Below are 21,595 nucleotides of genomic sequence, written 5' to 3'. Positions count from 1 at the left end.
ATAATGTGTGCATGGAAACAAATTCACAACACTGCTATAGTATCAAACAGCCCTGATTAAAAGTCAAGTTATACAAATCCACAAAGAAGAAAAAGACAGTAAGTGATCACCATCATTACTTTTATTAAGATTTTTATGTCCCCTTCCCTTAAATCAAGTGACAAATTACTTACTGAAAATCACCATCTCTTCTTTCACAGATGAAACTACAGCTCTTGCAACTGACCACATCACACATCCATTTTAAACAGTCACTGTTTGTCACTGTGTGAAATGTCTGGCATTTAACTTCATCATGCAGCTTTGAACATGAGAGGAAAGTGTCATTGTGAATCCTGATTAGGGCTGCAAGCACTTCAATGTTATTTCACTCTCTCTTTTGCACCTTGCTTCACTTTCTTTAGCTCAAAATCTGTCTATGCCTTTGGTGTCTTTTCTTTGTGGAATGTTTCTGAAATATTTTTCCAAATGCTCTCTTCACATTTTCCTCAGAGTAGAACAGACTCAATTACAAAACCAGAGAGCACATTCAATTTCACTATAACCAAACAGAGTAATAAAAAAAGAGGAAGCCCAGTAGAAAATGTCTGACTTCTTTGGTCTTGGAGAAACTATGATGAGTGCAAATGCTGACAGAAACACAAATGCTGAATTCTAACAAGCAAAGTTTGTTCAAAAATAAACAAATATTAACAACACCACATTTAGACAGCAAAGAGTTAAAGGCTACAGATGTGGACTTAACAGTACCAGTAACTTATACAACACTCATATTTGAGTCACGCACAAACACACAGACACACACACACACACACACACACACACACACACACACACAGACATTGTGTGAAACCTGCACTCTGAATCAGCACTTCTTTGTTTTGGGAGAACCATAATAATGTTCTAACTTCAAATTCTGAAACTCACAAACACATACACAGATGTCAAAATCATTTTTCCTTTCACTTTCCAGCCATACCCAGACACAACACTGAGAGATCAAAGCCTCTGCCATCAACATGAAGAATCAGTGCCTCACAACTGACAAATGAACAGGAGGAGGAGCGTGTGAAGCTCACAAAAACATTCCCTACGCTTTTTGAGGTAATGCTTATAATTGCAACTCCACATAAACCTCTGAGGTTAACACAATGCTAAAGATAGTCTTGTTAAAACGCAAGTTGCTATGAAATTTTTCTCTAGTTAAACAAGATGAGTAATGTTACTGGAAGAACTCTTATTTAGAAATATAACATTGAACACAATCAGTGAAGATGGGGACTCAATCCTCAGTCACCTAAAATCTCATTCAGTGTTGTAAAACTGTATACATTAAATGTGAAAAACAAAATGTAAAAAGTGATACTTCACTGTGACCACAGGTGGAATAAGAGCAATAAGCTATATGTGATATTATTAAAGGAATAGTTCAACATTTTAGGAAGTGAGTATGAGTATTCGCTGTCTTGCCGAAAGTTGGATGAGAAGATGTATACCACTCTCATGTCTGCAGGATGCTATAGCCAGCAGCTGGTTAGCTTAGCTTAGCATAACGAGTGAAAACAGAGGGAAACAGTTTGGCTCTGTCCAAAGGTAATAAAATCTGCCTTCCATCACTTTTAAAGCTCACTAATTAACACATAATATTTTTTTTTGTTTAATCGATACAAAAACCGGTTTTTGTATTGGTTTTTCGAGGGGGTTATGTGCTTATGTATCATAACCTACAAAATGACATTTACACTTTGGTTTGGTACAATTTAAACACATAAAATATAACATTTTTAATTAGTGAGTATCAGACAAGCTGGTAGGTGGATTTTGTTTTACCTTTGCACAGAGCCAGGCTAGCTGTTTCTCCCTGTTTCAAGTCTTTATGCTCTGCTAACCATCTGATGGCTCTAGCTTGACGTGGCATTGATCTTCTCATTGAACTTGGCTCTATTATTATTTCATTAAGTTATTATGGGTAGATTATATATTCTCTAGAGATACTCAGAATGATGGTGTAAATGTGGTGTTATTTGTGCATTAGTTGTTGTTTTAAAATACTTTATATGAACATCAAATCATACAGTTTTTTGACCCAGACTACATAAAAGGATTTAGGAAGAATTTGGACTTGTGTCAACTTAATGATTTAATACAAATGTTAAAATGCTAAGTTGATGCTCTGCCTCACACATCCAGTTAACCCACTTATACAACTATCTGACTACTGTTCATAGTACACTAGTTGACTTGATAAACTACATACTGCTACATACAAAGATATCATTTTTTTGTCTTCCACCGTGGAAAAGGAAATTGATCAGCACAGCAGTTGACTCATTTCACTCTCACCCACACATAAACACACCCCTACACACCATGACCAACTAGTTTATAAAAACATGTGCAAACTTGTCTCTAAATACAACTCATTCCAATATAGTTCCCCTATAAAAGGCAAGGCATGCTACAGACAAATGGTCCATTTAAAAATATTTCCGTCCACCAGAATGCCTCAGATCCTTAAAGGCACTTGGTGCAAGAAATAAAGTAAGAAAATGACATTTGTGACCTGTAATAAGAGATATCTGACGTGAATGAATGTCATGGTGTTGGAGAAGGGGACAATTTCAAAACAGAACCCGTTTCATGGCATGTGTTACACTATATAACAATCAACTATAGATTCTTTTTAAACCTATATTCTTATTTTAATGTTACAAGTCCTTAAATTATGTAAAATAAACAATATGCTGTGACATTGCCTATGCGTTGTGTATTTCAGAAATAAAAGGTACAGTAGGTCTTTAAAAAAACAAAAACTGTGACTTTGAATCCATCAAAGTGAAAGACTGACTGGCTTTGTACGTCTTTCCAGTAACTATTGCTTAATTTATCTGCAAGTCTTTTTTAAAACTGAACCAAACATGACCAACACAAAATGCCTTGATAAAAGAGTCTTCCATTCCTTCTCTTGTGTTTTTTGGCATCTTGAACTGGGCGGCAGTTCGGTGTCTTTACAGACAGTCGTACATGCGCAGGGTGCGCTCCAGTTGCTGGACAACACGTTGGTAAAAGGCTATCTGCTCCTTGAGGTAGGCCTGCATCATGTCTTTGAAGTCCACCTCTCGCTGCCGATGGAAGTGGCTCATCTCTGCCTGCAGGGCAAACCCAACTGTCCGGCAGCGTTTCCTAATGCCGTCGGCCTCGTCCTGATCCATCTTCCCCTCATCACTCATCCGCTGGCTCTCCTTCACCTTGGCAAAGGCACCTGGGTTAAGATAAGATATTTAAAAAAACATCTTATTGTCACTTAGTAGAGGTTTAGTTATATTTCAGACATTTTTTGATTTTCTTCTTTTACTATAAGATTTCAGCCTCCACTCCAGTTGTTTGAAAGCACTGAAAATCTAAATTTAAAAGCAAACATTATGTGCAAGTTGCTCTCATGGAACATCCTGTCAACAATCTGATGGCTAGATACAACTCGAGGTAAGAGAAAAAATATGTTTGTATTTGGTTGGACTGACCTTTTAATGTCATTATCAACTAAATAGTCACTATTTTCAGACAATATTGATAGAGTACGTTCTAGTAAGATGTTAGCAATGATAAGCTGATGTATAGCGTCATTGAAAAGCTATAAAATGTGCTTGTGATAAAAATAAAAACCCTAAAACCAAAGATGCCATAAAAGGTAAATATAGTCTAAAAAACTGTCTCAGATTTTTACTGGGTGAGTCTCATTTACTGTAGGTTAGGTGATATATGAAAAAAAAAAAAAGCTAAATCCAGTAAAGAACAACATCATAAGTTTCCCCCCAGAAATTAAATATTGGAAAGCTGTAGCCTTATAGGTAGAGCAGGGAACACACCACACAATTACTTCTTGTTTCATTGCATACCAAACATGTAGTTTCAGCGTGATGAGGACAAGTTACAACAACATTCACCCAGACTGCCATGATGTCACTTCCCATGTGAAACACATGGCAGCCTAATGGCATGTTGGCGAGCTGCATTTCCCATCAGATTAATGAATCTTTCTCAATCTCATACTGACTGAGCTTGAAACCAAGAAGAAGTAGATATCATGTAGATAAGATAGCTGGCAGGACTAGTTTGGACAGTTGTTCTGTCTTTAATGTATCCGCTGCAGTGTACAGGTTTTATCCATTAATCTGTGAGTTCATGCCGCCCTGGATTTTATATGGAATTCCTGGCATAAGTCTGGGAAAGCTTTAATAGCACTTTTAGTCTGTTCCAGCAAGGAGGCGTGTGGACTACAGTCTGTGGTGCTGACCTACATTCATGTATTCTGTTTTCCACATGAGAGGAGAATGTGCATTACCAGATAGCATGTCTGTGGGACATAAAGGAAAAGGGCTCACGGTTGTGTGCATGTGTGTGGAGAGTGGGGAATAATGGGGGGTTTAATCAACATTTGTGGATCAGCTAATGTAAAATTTCATCACAAAGAAAGCTTTAATGTGCTCTACCACAGAGCTAAATTTGCTGTCTAAGTTACAAAAATAAAAAAATATGTGACAGAATAAAAAGCAAGGCTGTTAATGTTTCCTTCTATTTTAAAACATAATTCCTCTTGAACATGTTTGGATTGGCTAATCACTAAGGAAGCTTGATGCAAAGCTATATTATAAAGCTGCAAAATACAAGCTACAAAAAGAAAAACAGTGAAAGAACAAAATGCATCGCTGTGTTGGTTTCCTACTATGTTCCTGCTAAATAAAAACCAATTCCTCTTTCCCACTATAGGCTTTCTGACTCTTTTTCCCTGATTAACAAATTCTCTATGATCCATGGCCAATGGTCTGGAAAGTCACCAGATGTGTTTATCTTGCCCAACCAGACTGGCTACCGCTTGTTTTATAGCTGTGGCCATAGAGAGAATTGAACTATTTCACATGTGACAGCTTCATGGGTCTGTGCTGGGTAGATATTAATAGTCTGCAGGGGAGTAACAATGGCTGAGAGGAGAGGAGAAGAGAGGAAACTAAAAACACTTACAAGAGCTTCTAGTCAGGGTTAAGATATTTTAGTACAACGCAGAATGAAGACAATATGGCCTAGAATTATTTCTTCAACGTTTCCAAAACTTCCAAGCAGTATATAAAAATAATTCCTAAGGATATAATTAATTAAATCAATGCGACCTGGACCCACATTAGTGGCAAAATATGGGTGGATGGATAACCAATTAAAACATTCAAGTTCATTCAAGTTTTTGCTATAACCGACACTTGCCCATTATGGCATGATGAGCTTTGTAACAACTATAGCTCACTGTAGTGACAGTGTTAATCACAGGTCTAATGGAGCTGACTGAAACTCCAAAACAAGAATTGATTGTCTCCTGCGCACGCAAACCCACTTTTAGTTTGTAAATGCGTAACGTCTCCTGACAAGGCCTTTCTTGGAGGTGAAAGGAACTGAATTCCATGCTTTTTAGGACTTTTCAAGACCTACCCATACCCTGTGTGAGAGTATGAGGCAGAGAGAAAAAGAATGAAAACAGTCGAGATTAACTATGACCACCACAACCCTCTGTGCGACTAAACTCAGGCATCTCCTAAATTCCGCATTCCCACGGCCCCCCCAGCCGCGAGGTCACTGCAGCACGAATTCGGGAAGTGCAGCACTTCTATTCTATGTCGACACAAACATGAAATTTCAAGAACGAAGTCCATCTTGAAGATATTTGTATTTGTTTACAGCATGGGTTGCCTGTGTGCTTATATTGGTAGGGGTGCCATTTCACAATTCCAGTGGCTGAGTTACTTTTAAGCAAAGTCAGCATTTTCTTTTCTCCACAGACTGCAGATTATTTTAAGAACATTAGAACACAGCAGTTTTAAGACAGTTGTGTCTAATTTTAACTCATTCTCATCTGGGACGGTGGTTTTCAATCACGGCTAATTAAATCACTCTTCCTGTTTAATCATAAAGTGGAGACATCATTAAACTGGAGTGGAGCCTCTTTAGTTGAGGCCAGTTTGTATAAATCAGCTGACCCAAACTTTTTGACAAGATTTTACGGTAATGGGTGTCATACAAGGAAGGAGCCATATGTAGCATGGCTTCATTCATCAGTAGCTAGTAAGCTGAAAAAAATGTACAATGTAACTAGTCTTTTTAACTTCCTCTCACAATAATGATTATATTTCCAAAACAAAGACATTAGAAAACTGTTTTGGCATAAACTGAAATGACCCCATCTTTACAAATCAACATATGCTCCTTCAAAAGTCATACTTTCCCTGTTAAGTTGAAATCTCCAATTATGTGAAAAATGTTGCTTATTTCTTCACAATCCTCTAGAGGTGTGTGAGTTTGTGTGGGTGTGAGGAGTGAAACAACTTTGGGCTAATATGTGAAAGCATGAAGTATGTAATGACATCACTGCTGTAATGCACACCACAAAACCCCCATTTTTATGGACGGAATTTATTTGTGGGCTGAATTTATTTCTTGCAAAGTAAAAGGAAAAAATATTATTGCATGACGCTTTAAAATCCAAGATAATGTGCTATAGTTTTGTGAACAAAGTGACTGAAACAGCCATTGCTCATGCACATTAACACTAAAACACTGTTATAAGTCCTTAAACTGCTTTAGTGTCCAAATATTGACAAGAAAAAGTATTGTATAACATTTCAAATTTATGTTTAAATCAGAATGACTCAACATTGCATTGTAAAATAAACTAATCTTTGGATTTGGTTAAAAGACTTCAAACACAGGAAGACCTAACGTGACTGAGAAAGATTAGTGGATGTTATTCACACTGGACAGACAAGTAAACAGAAACATTTTTCAACTGAGGACAAATGAGGCTTGTCACCATAAAACACTGACCATTTGGCTTTGTGTGTGTGTGTGTGCGTGTGTGCGTGTGTGGAGGGCCTGACGTCCGTGTCAAGCACCACAGTGAACTGATGAGATATTTGTTCTCTGTTGATCTCTCAAAAAATGTGAATGAAAGTAGCAACAACAGAAAATAGACTGAAACATAATGGATGTCCAAAAAAACAGCAAGTCAAAAGCATGCTAGTGTTTTTCAGACTCAATAGCTCTCTGGGCTTCTTTCTACTTTCTCTATACTTCTTAGGATATTAGAAATTGAAATTCAATAAGTTCAGAGGGGGAAAAAAGCTTAGTAAGTAGAGCAGGCTAGCTTACAGTTAGTTAGTTAACTAGCCAACAGTCAGTTTAATGGCATTAACTGCAGTTAAAGCTTGTTAGCTTAGTCTCTAATAGGAAAATAAGTTTACACAGTAAATTGAAAAGGCATCTGTATCCTGTCTCATAACTGTCTATAACAAATCCTTATTTGTGGAGAAGTTTATACTCTTACTCTTACTAAATCTTAAATAAAAGTGGGTGTAGCAACACAGCTAATAAGCTATGATAGCTTCCTCCAGTTTGGACTCAATGGCTCTCCATTCCCGCAAAGGTTAGCACTGTCAAGAAGGCATAAATTTTCAGTGTCAGAGTTGAACTTATGTACGAATTTACTTCTTCTGTGAGAGAAATTACTCAATGCTGTGATTCCATTGAAAAGAACTGATTTCGATGCAAAATGCTGCCATTTTAAAAGCTTGTATGACTGGGCCTTTAGTCTATGACAAGGCAGATCAAGGTAAATACTGACATTGAATCTTGATGGAGGAGAGGAAAGGGGGAAAGAAGAAGAGGAAAGGAAGGGGAAAGATTGGACAGGAAAGGAACAATGTGCAGAAGAGCTGAAAATACAAAGGAAAGGGAGGCTTTAGAAGAGAACAGAAGAAGAAAATCTGAGACACTACTCAAGAATGCATGAAAGGGTCAAAAGGCCTCTGCAATATCTGCCAGTTTCTAAAGTGGGCCTTAAAAGCCCAGAGGATACACAAACATGAAAAAACCACTGCTGTGTAAGCTAACAGTAATAGTGTTTACAGCAGCCAATCAGATACACAGATAAAAACAGGGCTCAAACAATTTAGCCATCTCAAATGTATGGCTATGGGACACTGAAACAAATATTTCCAATTCTTTTATTATTTTTTTTTGTGTGTGTGTGTGTGTGTGTGGGGGGGGGGGGGGGGGGGGGGGGGGGGGGGGTTATTACTTCAGGGTGAGGAATGTCCAAAACAGAACCACCCTCTCTAGCCTATGGAAAAGTAGTTACCAGGAATGTTTCATCTGTGAACAGGCAACTTCCTCTGCACATTCAATATTACTTTTTTGACCATGACTGCAACTGTTACACTCGCAAAAGACAAAAGACATTAAGCTTGCAACAGCTCCAAAGTACAAAATTAAGTTTTTAATTGAATCCATGCAAAAGATGTTCAGCAGATGGTATTTTTTTTATATGAGAGCTGATCTAAAACTATTATATACTTAACTTTTACACAAATAAATAAATTTACGCTCTTGTCAGACAGTTTCCTCTCAAGATGTACTTGTTTATTAAAAGAGATATGCTCAGCGTTTTGAATGTGGGCTTTCCAAACTCAGCTAGCCTCACAACATTAAGTCATTAATAAAATGTCATCACACATAACATAAAATAAATGACCAGTGTCAATATTAATCCTTTGTATAACTTATTATTATTACTTTAAGCTTTGTGAGACAAGAGTTGTGATGTCTTGAAATCACTTTCTGTTCTGTTTCTGATTGTGACATCAAATTAATTTATAGAGATTCAGCTCTTTTGTTATGGAACAGATGTGTTATTTCCTCTGTGTGTTTGCCCTGTGACTTTTGTCAACTGAGAAGTGTTGCAATGTTGAGAGGCAGCACAAATGAAAACTGCAAGATGTTCCCATGATGAAAGATGTTTGGCTCATCAGAGTGCTGGTTGTTTTTGCCGACACAATAAATTCATCCCTGCAATGTGGATGTAGGATGTCAACTAACACATCCTACCAAATGAAAGACTCAATCAAATGACAAAGGCTTTCCTATTTTGTCATAACATTTATGATTGCTTGCTCAAGTAAACATCATGACACAAGAAAATACCAGAGAATGCACAGTTAACAATGCTCTCCTCAGGGGCATAGAGCCTCCATACCAACCACAAGCATCTTGTCAATGTTACAGTGACTACAGCTACATTGGCAGACAATATTTTTGACAGTTAAAGTTTAATTTGTGTCAATGGAGGGAAAGGTTTGGGTGACTGAAAGGATAAATACTGCCTTCCAACTTAACACAAAAAAGATGGAAGTTTTGGTTCTGGGCTACTTTAGCTACACTGGGAGACCCAATGGACAGAGCCAGAAAAACAATTAATCTGTGAGCTAACTGGTGAACATGATGCCAAAGAATGAATTGATCAAAACATGAACAAATACAGATGGCAATGACTTCTATTTTCCATTTATTCACGGCAATGCAAGCACTTGGAGAGTCAACCTGCAAAACCACTTTTCCTGTTACGGGTAGACAGGGAGTAAAGATACACTGGGCAACACGCTGGGTACGCCCAGGCTAAAACATAGAGACAGACAAATGTTCACATCTACAAGCATCTTCAGGGTTTCCAGTTAACCCAACCGGCATTTCTTTGGGCCTGAGGAAATCCATGCAGACAAAGCGAGACCATGCAAATCCCTCCAGCTGGCTTGTTCAGCACCAGCTGAGAAACGATAGTGCTAACCACTAAGCAACCTTGTCGTACTTATCAGGCTTTCAGACTGAAAATAGCACAGTGTTTAAGCAGCATTAATTAATGTTTTGCCCAATTTGGGGCAGTGGAACAAGCTGAAAACACAACATCTGACATTTATCACCTTACAAAGCCGTTATAGCAAACAGGTGCCTATTCACACATCCAGAAGCAAAACAAACATTAGCATGCATTTGGAGTTGAGTTTTATCTCTGTTGTGATTTCTTCTGTGAAAAATCTGGCTCTTTAGCTGCCAAATGATCAAATCTTTTTTTCCCACAAAAAATGCTATGCTTCACCTGGAAACAGGAATAATGAAAGCAGTGAGATCAAACCTTTTTTCCCAGGAATGAGCACTTGCCTTGCATTGAGGGAAAAGTTTAAAGGTTTAACTTGGCACAACCCTGGTCGTCTCATTGAAATGACTGAGGAGGCTGTACTTCTTAACCCAGGGTTGGGGTGGCAATGGCGCAATGGATAACACTATGCTGTTGGTGTGAGAGACCAGGGTTAAATCCCCCACTGTGACCCATCCGCCATTGTGTCCCTGAGCAAGACACTTAACCTCTGACATGTATAGCAATTGTAAGTCGCGTTGGATAAGAGCATCAGCTAAATGAGTGAAAATGTAAATGAACAACGCCTTAATGGCTCCATGCTAATATTCCTAGTTTAAACAGTTTAAAGTCAGCTAGGCTAGCTTGCTATCTTTGATACTGATCTGAGTTACAGAATCTTTGTGAAGCATACTGTAATAACACAATGTAAGGCCCTGATCACACAGAGCACATATTTTGCAGTGAAAAGCTTCTTTTACTAGTTGTTTTATATAAGCATTTATATAGATGTAAGTGTTTTGCGCGCTGCTAATGCACCCTTGGCGTCTCATGTTTGAGACCTTCTGAGTGCTTCATGTTTTTGCAGGAGCGATCTGAACGCATCCAGTTGAAAAAACACTTCAACTCAGAGTAGAAAAGCACCCAACGCCATTTGCGTTTTTTTCCCCATTGTACAATCAGATCAGATTTGTGAGTTTCCTTCACAGCACAATACATAGGCTAAGGACAAGTGATTCAGTGGTTGCCAAGCAACATAAAAAATGCAGCACGCTGCTCTTTCTTTAAATTGTAGGCTTCAAGAAAAAAGGCAGCACGGTGTGCCTTGTGTTTTACAGTTTGCAAAACGCACTCTGTCTGATTGGGGGCTTAGAGAGGTGTTGAACCCAGTCGTAACTGATAGGGGACTTTTCAATAAGCCAACTCCTCTCTTACCTCATGCCTTTTTCAGTCTAATGCCACTTAAACACAAAATGTGTGGTTCTTTGAGAGGAGGAGGGAAGTGGTGGTGGTAAAGACTGAGTTCTTGGAGACATCTGTAATCTCCTTCAGTGTGAAACAGACAGGAATGCAGAAGCATGTGGATTGACAGCGTGTGTGGAGATGAGGGTCTAGCCTTTGTCAAGATTTATGAGTATGCAAACAGGAGAGAAAAAAAATTTGCTCTCCATAGTCACCACAGTCAGCAACAGGGACTATAGCCAACAAAATAACATACGATCCACATTCATAAGGTCATAACTGGGCCACTGCACAAGCCTGAGTTTGTAGATTGAGGTTTGTCTACTTGCTGACAGTGCTCTATTTTATTGTGTGTTGTAACAAGTTTACTGAATGTTAATCTCTGTAACATGTTTGTCAGATAATATACCCACGCCATGAGCTAGTGGTCTGCACTTAGAAAAATCAAACAATATTAAGAACTGACAAAACATACCAAGACATTTTTCAGTGCATTCAGGCACAATCCCAAGGTTGAAGGTACTACAAGGGGTGCACACATTTCCTCAGAACTGGTAACAAAATATTAACAAAATAAAATAACTTTTCCTTCAAATTGATAGATCCTCAGTCTGCACGTGGCTTTCTAATGTGTTGCCATATGGAGGACAACTAACCTCTTGTCCAGATTAAAAGTCTGGCTACAGTCTCAGGGGAGCTAGCTCATTCTAATACTGAATAATTCTCTGCTCTGGTGTGCATCACAGAAGGTTTTATCCCACTATCAGCAATAGCAAGACAAATCCCACACTTTCTATGCTTTAGAGCAATCTAAGTGCCAAAAAAGGATTCAATATAAAAAGAGAACAGCTAAAGTCATGCATTTTATTTTGAAACATGTGTTGCAGATTACCACAGCACATTTGTCATGGCTTTTTGCTTTGGTTTTATGTAATTTATAAGCATGTACTTCAGGATTTTATACATAAATTATTCCAGTGTGGCCTTTTATCGATAACCCACAACTTGAAGTTCAATTTAATGTAGAAATTCATCGTTGTTTTGGTTCATCCACAAGAATTTAACAGTAATCGTTGCCTGACTTTCTACAACACGTCATCCTCTGGACACAGGTGATGCCAATCCAGATCTCCAAAAATCTGAGCCAAGGTCTCAGATTTCATTTTACACATGTGATCAGAGCAGAATGGACTCACACAGTGGGGTGGGTTAGTTTCATGCTATTGTGTAGCCTTTTGTGTTTATTCAAAGCTTCAAGAGGTGGTTTTGTCTCAGATTAGAGCACCTGTTGTTGTCGTCAGGTACAAAATCTACAGAACATGATATCTGCTTTACTCGCACAAATACAATTGCTGTAAACTTACCTCCATAGAATACACAATATTTAATATTTAAGACCAGATTGATACCAGACCAGCATTGCTCATTTTATGATTACGTCCAATAATTCAAAATAAGTACTACTCATTTCAACAGACGATACAGCACAATAGATTTCAGAGACAAGGATTGACAAGTTATTGTAGCAGGCAGTGCTGACATCTGCCTCTCACACTTATGCCTCAGAGGCCCTTTATTCTTTAGTAATGCAATGTAATTAACCCTTTAGGTCAAGATTTTCAATTGTATTCAAACAAGATCAAGGTCTAACTATGGGATTAGTTTTGGTAGAGGTTCAAAGTAAAACCAGGCCAGCTGCCAAGACTAGTAATTCTGATATGGACATATTTAAAGGGAAGCAGGAGGGGAAAAGATGAAAAGAAGAAGACAGACGTGAAGAGGATAATGAAACAAAGGTGAAGCTTTTGCGACAGACTGACCTTCAGACTGAGCAACAGCAGAGACCAAAAGAGAAGAGAATTAAAGATCTGTTGAGTTAAAGCCAAAACAGGACAGAGAAAGACATGTAGTGAACACACCCAAAACCTTCTCCGCTCTTGATCCATTTTATCAAGGCACATGCAGTTGCTGCCAAACACTACATCTCAAAGACAGTTAACATTCCTGCAGCTCACATGCTCAGAAGCATCACAGTTTAAAATCCAGCTCCATCAGACCTCAGTGAAGGGGAAAGTCAGGCAGGAAAGAATGAGGAGATGAAGAGGAGGAGGAGTGCACCGGAAAAGGTCGACCTCAGTTCTGTGTTTTCCGAGTGTTGCCACAGCTGTATCTGGTTCAGCAGAACACAAGTCACATCAAGGGGAGTTATATGAAACGGCAGGGAAGACTCGGCAGAGGGAAAAGGTCTCTGCCTGCACAAAAACACTGCTGTGCAACCACTTCATGTACAGTATTTGTTGTCTTTTGGCTATTCAATTCTATTGCGGATAAGTGAGTTTTGGTGTTGTTACCAAAAAGATTACGGAGTTGCTGCTGGTTACCTGGCAATCTATCAATGACAACAAGACTCAAGGAAGTTGCTGCTCGCAGGCAAAATAATCTGGCACATAACCCCCTTACAAATGGCAAACTGTCACACACTTTTTGTATGGTTCAGCAAACGAGATATAACCTGTACATTCGTTTGCATTAGAAGTGCTGGTATGTGGATTTTGTTACCTTTGGTCAGAGCTAGCTGCTTCCCCCTGCTTTCATTCTTTGAGCTAAGCTAAGCTAACCATCTCTCGGCTCCAGGTTCATGTTAACAGACATGAAAGTGGTATCAATCTTCTCATCCAACTCTCGGCAAGAATGTGAATATATGTATTTCCCAAAAGATGAAGTGTTTCTTTAACAAAATAAGCACAACCTCTCAAATGTTAAATGCTATTTAAACATAAACAGGAACAAAATAATTACAGAATAAGTTAAAGACTGCAAATTTGATCAAGCACTTCATGCCAACTTTCTGTACACACTGTGCGGATCGGTTCTGACATCATCTGAATCCATATGTAGGCATAAATCATCCACGTCCACCACCAACCCAAATAAATTAGTGACATGCACCTAAATGGACATTTTACTCCACCTCTACCTAGGTTAGAGGTGGGCTATATTGGGTTTTAAATTATATCGAGCAGCGCTAGCTTTCCAAGTGATTTCTTTGTGTTGTTTTATGTACTTTATTGATTAGAGAGGCTGCTTTTCTAATTAGTTTCACAATTTCATAATTCTAAACATTTACATGTGAGCAGTAATGTCACAGCAAATATTGCGGAACATTTAAAATCTGTAGTTTTAAACTTGACAGGACAGACTGAGAAAACTCCCCAGCGGAAACACAATTTAACTTTTAGCTTCTGAAGTAAACAGCTCTGATGGAGCTTAGGATTTATTAGGAGGAAGGCTGCTTTACTCTTGAACTTCTGATGAACAGTGTGGCTACACGTAACAATTACAATCTTAAAACATACAGAGTGTGACATTTTTCTACTTTCCTCTGGTGACCCATTGCCAAGCAGATATTTTTGGTTTTATGTGGCCAGATTTTGAGATATCCACCTATCATCCCAATGAAGGGTTGAAAGGGAAGGGGTGAATGGAATTTCCTCTATGGTGCTCCAAGCATGAAAAAAAGTTATTTCAGAGACAGATATGTCAAATCCTCAGCATGTGAAATCAAAACTACGCATGGCCTGACATCACCAGGGCTCAGTAATAATGTTAATTGTGTGATTTGGGTGGACTGACTCTTTAATGTCATTCAGATGGCTTTGTTTTTCTTATTTATTCCTGGGTGGAGTGACTAAATGTAACTAGCTGAATTGTATCACGAATGTCCTCTGTGATAATGAGCGCCAGCTGTTTGAAGGAGATAATAATATTTACAAACAGCATTATTCCGTACTGGTAGCAGCCCTTTCCTTCCCCCTGAACTAACTCCAATCGTTTGATACGGTTATTTGTCAGAGAGCTGACACAGAATGCTGATATGCCAGTGCTCTGCTCTTGGAAATCTAACAAAGGTCACTAAAGAAAAGGCCTGAACAGAACTAATATTTCACCCTGGGGTTTATGAAAATCTGCCATCGCAAACACAACTGTGACAGAGTATTCAAATCAGGAATGTTACAGTTACAGCACAGTGGCATGCTGTCTGTTTTGACATCATTAAAGTTACTGATTAAACAACACTATGATAACACATGATTGTAAAAATAGGTTATTGATGGCAGTGGTGGTACAACAGTTTTCAACAAATATAAGCAGTGAATCTCCAACGTCACCGTGGGCATTATGCTGTCCACTTTTTGAAAGGTAATCAAGCGGGAAGCTTCCGGTCAGCAAACTGATGCAAACGCCGAAGTCCCTTAAACCTGCATTCTATCAAACGGCCAGCATGGGGCAACTCTTCTGGTTGGAAAAAGAAGTCCGGCTCAATTAGAAGTAATGGTAAAATGACCCTACTTCTCAACTGAATATTTACCTTAGTAAACACTTTCCTAATGAGTTTATGGTCTCAATCACTACTTTCCAGATGAATTCCAGATGCACCTAGGCAAGCTAGCTAGCTCCGCACATGGCGATTAGCTCCACCGTCTTGTCCACATATGGTCACGTCCAGTGCCGCTGGTTGCAAAAAATCAATATGGCGGTGGCCTATCTGCCAAACTCGAGGCTTTAAAACGGCAGTCCACAAACCAACGGGTGACGTCACAATGACTACATCCACTTCTTATATACAGTATATGAAGGTAATGCCCTAAAGAAACATCACCTGACAACTCCTCACTTTTGCCTCATTTCCATGTGAGAGGTATGATTCTTAATGATGATACAGAAAGAAAAGTACTGATTGCCAGGCCAAGAGTAACCTGAACTGAACTTCTTCTCAGTTCATAGAAACTTTTCCATCTGCTGACGATATGTTTGGAGTTAATAAAAGATAAAATGGATTGTAGAACCACCAAATGGAGTATGGCACAAAAATCTGTTTAAAAAACACAGATTTCAAGAAGTACAACTTTACAACTTTATATCTGACTGTGAAACTTAACATGTTCACTAAAAGATGAACTGTGAATTGTATCATTGTTTCACTGGTTCAAAAGGTATTCAATTACATTTTGAACCTACAGAACTAACCAAAATACTGAAGAAGGCCAAAGTCACAAAGTTTAAGATAACCTGATAACAAGCCTTCTTCTGACCACCCAGTCCATATGCCACATCCCTGCCTATGTTACTCAGGTGTCCTTGTCACATGATGACTGTTGGTTGAAATATTACACTGTAATAAAGCTCTTGCCGTTTTGTCTCATCAAATTTTTAACAGAACCCCGAGGAACCTAAGGTGAACATCCACAACAAACATAATGTAATGGTAGTTTTGCTATATCCCTTGTTAGGTAAAAGAGTTGAATTATTTTCAGCCTCTCATGAGTCAGTAATATTATTAAATAGAGCTTTTGATACAAAAACAAAGTGACACTTGTTCTTAAAAGTAAGCTCCTTAAAACAAATATTGACTATTACTAGCTTTGACTTTCTTTTGGATTTTCTATATATTGTATATCTTTATTTATTTTGTTATTTATTTGATAATACGATTTGTATTAAGCCTGCAACTAACAATATTTATCATTATCACTTAATCTGCTGATTATTTTCCTGATAAACTGTAATTTTTTTAATTGCCAATTTCTCCTAGCCCACAACAATGTCTTTACATTGCTTGTTTTGTGCAACCATGAGTCCAAAAGCTACAGATAATAAATCTTCTGTCATCTAGGACAAAGAACAGCAGCAAATCCTCACCTCCGAGAGGCTAAAACCAGAGAATATTTGGTATTTTTACTTATTTTTACTTAATCCATTATCAAAATAGTTGCAAATTAATTTTCTCTCGATCAGTTAATCAATTAAAAGGTTGACACCTGACAAGTGATAAATAAATTATTTCTCTAAAACACCACCTTCTCATCAAAAACTTGTTTGCACGGGATGTGTATGTGTGTGTGTGTGTGTGTGTGTGTGTGTGTGTGTGTGTGCGTGTGTGTGTGCGTGTCTAGGTGGGGTCAAGGAGGTGGAGATAATGACATTAGTTGCTGCAGGCAAACACTGTGTCACAGACTAACACATGCAACACAGTAACACTACGTTTCATTCTGGGTTTCAAATGGTGTGTGTCGACGTGTGTGTCTGTGATACTGGAGGAAACCCCTGAGTTAATCTGTCATCCAAAACAAAATTATTAGCATAGATTGAGAAACACAATGTATTCGATGGCCATCAGTTTGTTCCCATTGTCAGACAATTTGTGTATTATTCTTAATTATTACTTAAGCTTTTGAGACACTTTCCCAGTGTAGCTGCTGCTCATCTCAACTGATGATGCGCAGCACTATGCACGAGAACCTGATGCAGAACTTCACTATTCTGACGCGGTTGTGTCAGAATATTTATGTTCATAAGAGTTGTCTCCCTTCATATCCTCAGATGAATTCTAATTGATGGAACAAGAAAAGCCCATTATGTGGGCTGATGGCTGAAAAAAGTTATGATTTTGTACTTTCAAATAGGAACCTGTCTTTGAACTTTCAGTTAAAATATGAATGAAGCTGAAGGAATAAAATCCTAAGGGAGACTGAGGAAACATCCAAACATCTGGGTTGATCATTAACATTCTTTACTATTGTTGCATGTGTACTTTCCCCTTTAATGGAGTTTGCATGCAGGAAATCAGAGAAATCTTTCACACAATGAAACTACTCATGGGTGATTTTACCTTTCTGTAGATGAATAATGTCAGGGAAGTTGGCCAGCAGGCCTTGGTAGAGCGACAGCTTGTCCAGCATATGGAAGAGGTCATACTTAGGTTGCTCAGCAAACATCTCTCCAATGTTCTCATAGGTGCGGCCAGTATGGGAGATGGCGTTGTTGAAGGTGTCTGAACTGTGGGGAGGGTCCAGCATGAACGCCTGGCTGATAGATTGGAAGGCATTTCCCAACCGCTGGAACTCCTTCCTGAACCCACCAATGTGCTTCCGCACCAGCTCAGAGGCAACATGTGTGAGTTGCATCACGCTGTCATCCATTTTCTTAGCGAAGGCCTTGAAGGAGTCGATCCGCTCCTCTACATCCTGAAGGTCCTGGTGCTCGTTAGGGATCTGGAGGGTCAGCATGAAATGGGCACCGACCATCTCGTCCTTCTCCGCCCGTCTCTTGCCCAGTTTCCACTGCTTGTCATCAGCACACATCAGAAAGTGCTCAAAGCCTTCATACTGGGAGAGGACTGGGTGACTGGTCATGTGGTTCATCCACAGAATCAGTCGCCTCTTACGCTTCTCAATGAAGTCTTCCTCAAATCGCCCTGTGGCCTGTTTCTCAGGCAGATGAGGCACGGAGATCACAGTGAACTTGTGCAGTAAGCGGTTGTACAGCCAGTCAAAGTGTTTGTAGCGCCTGTAGACAGGATTCCCTGTGTGGCTAGGCGTGACCCGGTACGAAATGTAAGTCTTGATGCCTTTGAACTTTGTCTGTTTTGTGGGGTCTTCAATGGAGCAGGAAAAAGGCTGTGGGTTCTCCTTCCACCGGGGCCCCAAGGGACCCATATCGATGGTGTACGACTCAGCTATCTTTGCCATCATGGGTACATCACCCAACACAAACGCTTCTACACCTGAGCGGACAAAGCTAGAAAATCTGTTCAAGTTCCTGCCGACCATGCTGCCTTTCCTCGAGCTAGAGATGCTGTCCTGTCTCTCCATGTGCGGTTTGGCCCGATAGTGCACATTCGGGTTGTTGGACCGTGGGCTCTGATTGGCATATCCATTGGCCCCAGGGCTCCTAGGGTGGTCAGCATCATCCACCACTGTCGATCTGTCATCCCAGTCGTCCCAGTCATCGTCGTCATCATCATAGTAACTCTGCTGCAAATGCAGGGGGGTGTTTTGGGTCGAGGGGAAATAGGAGGAGTCATTTCCTAAAGATCCTGCCGGGCTTATGGAGCAATCTGTCACATTAGAGTTTGAGCGAGTGCGAATAATTTCCACATAGGATGCAGGGAAGAGACCCCTCTGCCCTCGGCTGTTCTCCCCCTGAAACCAGCCGTCCACTGAGTTCTCATCAAAGATAACCAGTTCCTCATTCTCCTGGATGCTGATCTCCTCTTTGTTTTCACTTAAAAAAGTGTAGATTGCTTTGGCTTTCACTGACATCTTGATACTCCAGTGGGTCCACAAGCAACAAATTCTACATGCACATAGTGCCTAGATTATATTGATACTGTACTTATGCATGCTGTAATGGAAACATCTGACACTTGCTCACTGTAACGTTTAAACTCATCTCAAATGACATGGCAGCTGTTGGATCAAGTGTGCAACAGCTCAAGATGAACTATGTAAATTTAATGATCTAACACTTGTCAACAGTCAAGTAAAACTATTACATCGATCCGCCGAAAAAAAAAAATGCCGACCGTCACCAGTAGCATCCTCAGCCCATTGAGCCTATCGATCTATTGTCTTTTTATCTACTATGCCTAAAAGTCTACCAATAACTTTAGACTACAAAGGCTCTATAACATATTAACTCCCTCATAACAGGCTATCTAGCCTACCTCCGTGCACATCACAAACAGGTTCAAAAAACAAAACTGGTTTGCCTAAAGAGCTCCTCCAAAAGCAGAGGGTGGTTTTAATCCTCAGAAACGGGAGTGCTACCTCGCGTTGTTCACTTATCGGTCTTCTCGTTATGGAGCCTAAAAATGATCCTTGGTCAAAATATTTCCAAGATAAAGTGGTCTGGCGTGAAGAAAAACAGAGAGATGAGTAACCCTAACCCTGTGCAGTTTCAGTCTGGTCCGCATTACCTCAGACTGAAACTTGCTGCGTTTTCCTTGTAAACAGGTTCCTGCGCATCTGTAGTCGATCTTTTATCTGTAACAAAAAAAAAAGCAGAATCAGTTACCAAACAACTTCTTCTACGGAGTATCAACACACATCACGGGTCAGTATTGTTTCTTTTGGTCGATTCCTTTGCGCGCTGTAACAAAGTAACTCTTTCCATGACGTTAGGCTTGGACAATTGAAGGCAACTTCGCCTTTTTTTTCATCAGCTCCTTTATGTTCTTTGAAAGAGGAGAAATTGGCTCAACACCGCCCCCAACATGACAAACAGATTATTACCTACGACACAGAATACAATATGATAATGATGAGGATGAAGTATAATGGTAATCATGTAAGAATTATGATGATAACTATTATTACTAACAGTAGCCTATTATTATTATTAGTAGTACTAGTAGTGGAAGTAGGGGTGAAGTCAGCTAAAATGGGCCACTTTTTGGTTAATGACTAATAAGACCATCTAATAAACTATGCATGAGATCTAATGATATTTTTTATAAATTGGCATGAGTCACTTAAATATTTATTTGTAAAACACAATGTGAAAAAAATATAATTGTTTTGTAATTATGAGAGTTTGAGTGTCCAGAGAACAACAAAGTAATTTTAGCTGAAATCATCTACATTTTTGTAGGAAACTGACATTATTGTCTCTGGTGTGACAAAGTAACAACATCTTAAATACATTTCAAACAATAAAAAGTTGCAAAACAAATGTTTCTGCATATTGGTGCCCTTGTGTTGGTTTCGTTGGTTTCAATAAGCCTGTATGTACATCTGGCCCATTAGCTGAACATTTGGGCCCATTTTAGCTTGCTGGTTTAGCAAGCTAAAATGGGCCAAAAAAAAAGTACCTGAAATGACTATTTTCACAAAAATCTAACTTTTTAAAAACATTTTAACTATTTTTGTTTGAAAGAGCCTGGAAAAACATCTTTCATAAACATTTAACTTTGTTGGTAAGGTTACTTCTAATTGCTTCATCACCCTGTAATTCTCTGTGTCAAGCTCATTTTCCATAGTAATTCCCTGATGTACTTCATGTAGGCTGTGCCCCGACCACTAAATAAATCTCTGAACAAAACTATTTCTACATGTCAACTTGTGTTGTAGCAACAATTCAAGATCAGTAATTGTGATTAGCTGTAACATTTTAGAGTGCTATAAAGCTCCAACCTTATTTGACCCAGTTTAGCTGACTTCACCCTATGTCTTCCTGCCTTTATTTGCAAATTATAGCCACGCTAACGAGATTTAAAACGGAATCAAACTGCATTTTTAGAAAACTTTAGGAACTACAATTCCTCTATAACGTTACATATAGCTTTACATTTTGTTTGCTCCATTTCATATAACCTAAAAGCAGTTTAAACTGTTTCATGCCAAATTTAAACAAAACAGACTAATAAAAACAGAATGGGAGGGAAAGTAAATATGTACTAAGATTTTAAAACAGGTTTGAGGTACTTGTACTTGAATATTTCTGTTTTATGCCACTTTATTCCACTAGCCTAGATTTGAGGAGGATTTATTTCACTTTTTACTCCACTAAATGTTTTTAACAGTTCCAGTTACTGTTACATACAAATCATATGATCGGTTTATAAATATTATTATTACAATTAATAGCTTCATTGTATGTGTTGTTATGGAAACTATCCAACAGTAGCCTATAGTCTAGATAAAGTAGTTAAACTCATCTCCACCTCGACCAACTACATTACCGTACAGCTTATATCAATCAAGATCAATATTAATATTAATGTTGCACTATTGTCATAATTTGACACTTATAGAATCCATTGCCTAACGAGAACTTTTAATGTTA

The 21,595-nt window shown here is 38.8% G+C and overlaps 1 protein-coding gene across 1 annotated transcript; it reads right to left on the bottom strand.

Annotated features, from left to right (window-relative positions):
- Positions 1-842: 842 nt before the first annotated feature.
- On the bottom strand, positions 843-21,403 carry snx33 (sorting nexin 33). The gene is made up of 3 exons (XM_046036489.1): positions 21,388-21,403; positions 17,640-19,794; positions 843-3,262 (listed from the first exon to the last, which is right to left on the bottom strand). The coding sequence occupies exons 2-3, from the start codon at positions 19,069-19,071 to the stop codon at positions 3,009-3,011; spliced, it is 1,686 nt and encodes a 561-aa protein (XP_045892445.1). The 5' UTR covers positions 19,072-19,794; positions 21,388-21,403; the 3' UTR covers positions 843-3,008.
- Positions 21,404-21,595: the final 192 nt, after the last annotated feature.

The sequence above is a fragment of the Micropterus dolomieu genome, linkage group LG22, assembly GCF_021292245.1.
Source record: "Micropterus dolomieu isolate WLL.071019.BEF.003 ecotype Adirondacks linkage group LG22, ASM2129224v1, whole genome shotgun sequence".
Classification (NCBI taxonomy): Eukaryota; Metazoa; Chordata; class Actinopteri; order Centrarchiformes; family Centrarchidae; genus Micropterus; species Micropterus dolomieu.
The sequence above is the reverse complement of the archived record's forward strand: the minus strand, read 5'-3'. Positions and strand labels throughout refer to the sequence as shown.

What these genes read in the sequence shown, in the direction of transcription:
- snx33 (XM_046036489.1), bottom strand. Translation starts at nt 19,071, where the DNA reads ATGTCAGTGAAAGCCAAAGCAATCTACACTTTTTTAAGTGAAAACAAA. An exon ending in CATTATTCATCTACAGAAAG is followed by an intron (nt 3,263 to 17,639) that starts GTAAAATCACCC and finishes ATCTTAACCCAG; the next exon opens with GTGCCTTTGCCAAGGTGAAG.